At 33.0% G+C, this 7,500-nt stretch overlaps 1 protein-coding gene across 3 annotated transcripts in view; it reads right to left on the bottom strand.

Moving 5' to 3' along the window:
• The window catches only part of LOC137622863 (probable glutamate receptor), a 13,974-nt gene that overhangs the window by 2,702 nt on the left and 3,772 nt on the right, over positions 1-7,500 (bottom strand). For 2 of the 3 annotated variants that reach the window (XM_068353437.1, XM_068353439.1), the window contains exons 3-9: positions 5,267-5,437; positions 4,567-4,670; positions 3,088-3,165; positions 2,667-2,763; positions 1,824-1,954; positions 1,542-1,717; positions 224-444 (exon numbers count right to left, since the gene is read on the bottom strand). In XM_068353437.1, coding sequence (XP_068209538.1) covers positions 224-444; positions 1,542-1,717; positions 1,824-1,954; positions 2,667-2,763; positions 3,088-3,165; positions 4,567-4,670; positions 5,267-5,437 — 978 coding nt within the window. The remainder of the gene's footprint in view (positions 1-223; positions 445-1,541; positions 1,718-1,823; positions 1,955-2,666; positions 2,764-3,087; positions 3,166-4,566; positions 4,671-5,266; positions 5,438-7,500) is intronic. The other variant, XM_068353438.1, reaches the window with a different exon arrangement.

Here is a 7,500-nt window from a genome sequence, read left to right on the forward strand (position 1 = left end):
TTATCATTGAAGGTATAAAGATATCTTTAGTTTACTTAGCAGCTGGATATCTCAGACCCAAAGGAGAGCAATCATGGCACTGGCAACTAGTGAAGACCCTTAATTCTTAATCATCTTGAGCCTTAGAGATAGGCTAAATGAAATGAGTAAATAGTGGAGTACTTTACTAAAGTAAATAAATAAATTCAACTTAAAAATGACTCTTCTGAGAAGTAAAACTTACATTAATTAGTTGTCTTAAGGATGTTCCTTCCAAGATGCCGACCTGCCACTCGGGAAAGCTTTCGACGGCCTGCTGTAGCGTGGTGAAAGGCAAGCTCTCAGTGCTGACGGTTAGATAGGACGTCAGCACAGCCGTGTACGCAGCGTAGAGAACTACGCATGAGAACCAGTAGAGCCACACGACCGTCCTTCCACGGTAGGATTCGATGACATTTGGGGTTCCTGGTTAGGGTTTATAGGAAAGAAGAGGCTGTGGTAAAGTTTTGTATTGTTTCTTGTAAAAAGTATGGTTTATTTTTTTCTTAAAAAAAAAAAAAAAAAACATCTTTACGGCGTCTTTCCTTGACGTACATTAAAATACTTAATGAGAAACATCATTGATGATCATCTAGAGAAATATTAGCTATGTTCTTCTAGACACACATTACCAATTTTCTTTTAGAGAAGCATTACCATTAATCTTCTAGAACAAAATCTTCTTTTCCATAGAACCATTGCCATTGAAGTGTTTTCATGAATTTATCCGACAATTTGTAAGAACTGCAGGCCTACTGTTATCATCAACCAAACTGATATTTTTTTAAGAGGAAATGCATCCAAGAAACCTATGAATTAAGGCCCATTTCACACGAGCGGATCAAATCCGTACGGTTTTGTCCGTCCGGATTAGAAATCGATGCAGATCAATGAGTATCCGGAAGGTAGTGATTTATTAAGAGCATACATTGCTAATCCACACGGTACCAGGCGGTTTTGAATACTATAGAAGTTTATGGCACCCTTCTAAAGGGAGGTTTTTCTCCGTGCGGTAGTATGATTCAGCGGTTATAGAGGGTAGGCATTCGTCTTCTGCTATTTTTCAGTGATTGATATGATTTATCTCACTACTGATTATTATTATTATTATTATTATTATTATTATTATTATTATTATTATTATTATTATTATTATTATTATTATACACTACACTATAATAGCAGAGGTACACCATGAATATGATTACATTTTACAGAACATCATGACACATTTAGCACCCTGTATATTATATACACAAAGACCCCTCTCTTCTTTACATCCTCCAACTCGAACACTGAAATAAGTGCGCAGACGACCCATACAGAAAATAACTGCTCAAATGAAGACATCCTTTTTCACATTCTAACATGTGGAAATATTGCCGTACGGAAAAAAATCCGCTCATGTGAAGCAAGCCTAACATATGGCAGCGAGACAGTTCAGTAAGTTGGACAGTCTGTGTGACATGCCAAACATTTTAAAACAGACATACACATACACAGAAACACACAAATATACATACCCTGCTGCATGGTGCAACTGAAAAACATGAACAAGATGTCTCGAAACCTGACGGTGTCTTCTGGCGGGTTGCGTTCTATTCCCATCGATATCCAAAAGACGACGCTCGTTAAAATCAGGAGGGAGACTGTACTCAGCCAAGTCCACTTGTCAAACGACATGGCGTATGTACCCCATCTGGTTAAAAAAAGACAAACAAGCAAATGAACAAGAATCTTTGATGTTTACCCTGTGTTTCTTTATTCTATATCTTTCTTTCTCTCTCTCTCTATCTCTGACTCACCCTACGGTCGAAAGCGTAGCTCCTTGTCGAATGTAGAGGTTTCGTTCGAAATAGTCGATGTTTGTGGAGAAGTCGATTACCTTTAATCGACTTCTGGTATAACCCAAGCTTGACAAGATTATCTCTGCTTCCTGTTGGGATGAGAGGAAAACTTCAAGATATACGCAAGTGTTATGAATATAGCTATACTAGCTGGCTCTCTCTCTCTCTCTCCTCTCTCTCCTCTCTCTCTCTCTCTCTCCTCTTCTCCTCTCTCTCTCTCTCTCTCTATATATATATATATATATATATATATATATATATATATATATATATATATATATATATATACATATATATATAATTATATATATATATATATATATATTAATATATATATATATATATATATATATATATATATATGTATATATATATATGTATGTATATATATACATATATATAATATATATATAATTATATATAATAATAACAATAATAATAATAATAATAATAATAATAATAATAATAATAATAATAATAATAATAATAATAATAATAATAATAATGATAATAATAATAATAATAATAATAATAATAATAATAATAAATGCAGAAGTTTCTAGTTCACTGCAAGACAAAGCCCTCAAGCATGTCCTTAATCATTTTCATCACCATGCTGGCCAGTGCAGATTGCTGATGGTGGGAGACTTCAGCCTGATCACTCGCAGCAAACCAGCCTAGTATGGGTGCCCCTGATAAGCACAGCTTGATAGAGAGAGAGAGAGAGAGAGAGAGAGAGAGAGAGAGAGAGAGAGAGAGAGAGAGAGAGAGAGAGAGAGAGAGAGAGAGAGAGACCCCTACCTTTCTGACAACCATTCCAACTAGTCCTTTAAAACCATCTTCCTCACCGACTCCAAAAATATAATCACTTTCATTTTTCGGTAACACGAGTTCGTATCTGAAAAATAAGAGAGAATGAAAGTCAAAGGCCATTCTGTAGTGACCAGTGACTAGAAACTTGCACCAGACCTTTTAGTGTCTGTTGCGAGCAGCAGTAACAAGTCTACTTGAATGAGTAGTTTTGCAAGATGTATTAATTTTCTATCACAACTGACTATAAATCTATATTATTATGCCGTGATCCATCAAAGATTTAAGCAATGCTATTTAACTGTATCTTTAGTCATATAAGTCTAATCAGGATATATTTCACTGATGAAAATAATATTAATTTAAGAGAAAAACAAAAACGAAGATATGGAAAATTATAGCTGACTCTTACGTGAAATTGAGGCTCTCGGCCAAAGTTTCCATCACGTCAATGAGGTATCCTACATACAGTTCCTTCACAGTGGAATGCCTGTGGAAATAGACGGGTAACAATGGTAATTTGGTCAATAATCACTGGATAGCAGGTGTAGTAAGGATTACGGGGGGGGGGGGGGGCAATAAGAGTGTCACGACTGAGATGGTGTGGACATGTATTAAGGATGGATGGTGGGGAGTAAGTGATGAGGATTTGAGAGGAACCTGTTAGGGGGAGAAGATGAAGGGCAGAAAATTAGATTGCGAGATGAAGTGAAGGATGATATGGAGAGAAGAGGTTTGGTGGAAGATAGAAGGCACTGGAGAGAGTGCACCAATTGCAACCAACCCCTTAATGTAGGGACAATGGTGGAAAAGAAGAATGGTAAATTTGGACAATAAATGCTTATACTTAAATACAGGATGTTTTAAACTGTTGAATTAATATTAGTCATGAAAATACAAAGGCAGATAGGTCAACTAAAACTACCGAATCATGGGTTTACTGAAATTACCAAATAATAAATCTAATAAAATGACTAAATTTATCACTAGACGTTTTTGCCACATACTAAATGACCAATAATCATTGGCCTAACTGCACGTTTGAAGTAAAGCAATATATCATAGCATGGGTCTCCAGAAGCCTCCGTGACTCCACGTTTGAAGTAAAGCAATATATCATAGCATGGGTCTCCAGAAGCCTCCGTGACTCCACGTTTGAAGTAAAGCAATATATCATAGCATGGGTCTTCAGAAGCCTTCGTGAATGCAAATTAACTTGAATCGGCAACGCAGACAGCTTAGAAGCAACGAATTTTGTAGATCGATCCATCTCAATTCTACCTCAAGCCCAATTTTTTACCTTTTGAATGATTTGTAATTACACATAAAAGAGGCTTTTAAATTTTGTGTTTTCATTTGTCTATTGCCTCTAAAGTGTTGTGCTTAATCAATACGATAATAAAATACATAAAAAGATTAAGAAGTAAATAAATTTTATATAAAATCAATAGCTTCAGCTTAATGTCAGGTAAATTGTAAAAAAAAAATCACCCTTCTTCTTCTTCTTTACGTAAATCAAAGCTCCACCCAATAATAATTGCCACATGTTTCCAGAGAGACAATTGATTTGTGGAAACTGTCTACGGGAAAAAATGGTAACTTTGTCTTTCCTAAAAATAGTTATAAATTACATACACGTAAGTCACTAGCTAAAGTTATGACGTATTTTCCCAGAAAATATTACGTAATTACCTAACACAAACAGTATCCATTTTTAAAACACTTGGGCTATGACATCACATTTCATTAGGTTATGTCATGATGTTTTCTTCCACCGCTGACATCCTGCATATTTCAAGACATTTGTTTTACATGGGACATAATGACAGCCTACTTGCGTACATTTAGGGATATATAACATACTTACTTAGAATAATCATACACTACTTACTTAGGCGGACCAGACACACACGTTGGATCATACTGGAATACTTCTGTGCCATATAAGAACGTCGAGTCTGGGCATTTCTTGCCCATCATGATGTAAGGAGCGTACTGAAATAAATCACATGGGAATTACTCTTAATTAAAACATAAATATAAGTAATTATCCGTCTCTAGGATTATATGGCAACCAATAGTCATATATTGTTCTCTGGAACATCGAAAGTTCAAACTTGCAACGAATGTTTTTATGTTGAATGGCTGAAATAACTCTATTTTTATAGTTTAATTATGAAATGTCTATTTAAATGCTTTTACTGTTCTTAAAATATGCTATTATAACTTTCCTTAACGGGTTATTTTTGATAAAGCCCTTGGGATTATAGCATCCTGCTTTTCCAACTAGAGTAGTAGCTTAGCTAACAACAACAACAGCAACAACAACAACAACAACAATAATAATAATAATAATAATAATAATAATAATAATAATAATAATAATAATAATAATAATAATAATAATAATAATAATAATAATAATAATAATAATAATATCAACAATAATAATAATAATAATAATAATAATAATAATAATAATAATAATAATAATAATAGATTTCCCCATAAAATACAAATTTACAAAAACATTACAAATTTCCAAGTAAAAAAATACTATAAGAAAATGACTTATTCCCTTCACTACTTACAGGGAAAAAAGCCGTTCGAAGGGTGTGCCCCTGGAAGTCCCGAAGGGCTTCTCCTGGAAAGTGTCTGAGGGAGACGCCCCTTGAAGCCTGCCACTGGCCCATCTCCAGCCAAAGGTCATCCTTGTTATCGGTGAAGCTATAAACTTCGTATATAGAGGCTGTGTTGTTCTCCTGAAGGAAAAACAAGTTTATTAGTTCACTGGAATGATCTAAATTTAGTGGAATGACCTAAGTGTAGTTCAGTGAAATGTTTTAACCTTAGTTCAGTGAAATGCTCTAAATTTAGTGGAATAACCCAAGTTTAGTTCAGTGGAATGCTCTAAATCTAGTTCTGTGAAATGTACTAAATTTAGTTCAGTGAAATGCTCTAAATTTAGTTCAGTGGAATGCTCTAAATTTATTTCAGTGAAATGCTCTAAATTTAGTTCATTGAAATGTTCTAAATTTATTTCAGTGAAATACTCTAAATTTAGTTTAGTGGAATGCTCTAAATTTAGTTTAGTGGAATGCTCTAAATTTAGTTCATTGAAATGTTCTAAATTTATTTCAGTGAAATGCTCTAAATTTAGTTTAGTGGAATGCTCTAAATTTAGTTCAGTGAAATGCTCCAAATTTAGTTCATTGAAATGTTCTAAATTTAGCTCAGTGAAATGCTCTAAATTTAGTTTAGTGGAATGCTCTAAATTTAGTTCATTGAAATGTTCTAAATTTATTTCAGTGAAATGCTCTAAATTTAGTTTAGTGGAATGCTCTAAATTTAGTTCATTGAAATGTTCTAAATTTATTTCAGTGAAATGCTCTAAATTTAGTTTAGTGGAATGCTCTAAATTTAGTTTAGTGGAATGCTCTAAATTTAGTTCATTGAAATGTTCTAAATTTATTTCAGTGAAATGCTCTAAATTTAGTTTAGTGGAATGCTCTAAATTTAGTTCAATGAAATGCTCTAAATTTAGTTTAGTGGAATGCTCTAAATTTAGTTCAGTGAAATGCTCCAAATTTAGTTCATTGAAATGTTCTATATTTAGCTCAGTGAAATGCTCTAAATTTAGTTCATTGAAATGTTCTAAATTTATTTCAGTGAAATGCTCTAAATTTAGTTTAGTGGAATGCTCTAAATTTAGTTCATTAAAATGTTCTAAATTTAGTTCAGTGAAATGCTCTAAATTTAGTTCAGTGAAATGCTCCAAATTTAGTTCAGTGAAATGCTCTAAATTTAGCTCAGTGAAATGCTCTAAATTTAGTTAAGTGAAATGCTCTAAATTTAGTTTAGTGGAATGCTCTAAATTTAGTTCAGTGAAATGCTCTAAATTTAGTTCAGTGAAATGCTCCAAATTTAGTTGTGAAATGCTCTAAATTTAGGTCAGTAGAATGCTTTAAATTTAGTTTAATGGAATGCTCTAAATCTAGTTTAGTGGAATGCTCCAAATTTAGTTCAGTGAAATGCTCTAAATTTAGTTCAGTGAAATGCTCCAAATTTAGTTGTGAAATGCTCTAAATTTAGGTCAGTAGAATGCTTTAAATTTAGTTTAATGGAATGCTCTAAATCTAGTTTAGTGGAATGCTCCAAATTTAGTTCAGTGAAATGCTCTAAATTTAGTTCAGTGAAATGCTCCAAATTTAGTTCAGTGAAATGCTCTAAATTTACTTCAGTGAAATGCTCTAAATTTAGTTCAGTGAAATGCTCCAAATTTAGTTGTGAAATGCTCTAAATTTAGGTCAGTAGAATGCTTTAAATTTAGTTTAATGGAATGCTCTAAATCTAGTTTAGTGGAATGCTCCAAATTTAGTTCAGTGAAATGCTCTAAATTTAGTTCAGTGAAATGCTCCAAATTTAGTTGTGAAATGCTATAAATTTAGGTCAGTAGAATGCTTTAAATTTAGTTTAATGGAATGCTCTAAATCTAGTTTAGTGGAATGCTCCAAATTTAGTTCAGTGAAATGCTCTAAATTTAGTTCAGTGAAATGCTCCAAATTTAGTTCAGTGAAATGCTCTAAATTTACTTCAGTGAAATGCTCTAAATTTAGTTCAGTGAAATGCTCCAAATTTAGTTGTGAAATGCTCTAAATTTAGGTCAGTAGAATGCTTTAAATTTAGTTTAATGGAATGCTCTAAATCTAGTTTAGTGGAATGCTCCAAATTTAGTTCAGTGAAATGCTCTAAATTTAGTTTAGTGAAATGCTCCAAATTTAGTTCAGTGAAATGCTCTAAATTTACTTCAGTGAAATGCTCTAAA

The sequence above is a fragment of the Palaemon carinicauda genome, chromosome 29, assembly GCF_036898095.1.
Source record: "Palaemon carinicauda isolate YSFRI2023 chromosome 29, ASM3689809v2, whole genome shotgun sequence".
NCBI lineage: Eukaryota > Metazoa > Arthropoda > Malacostraca > Decapoda > Palaemonidae > Palaemon > Palaemon carinicauda.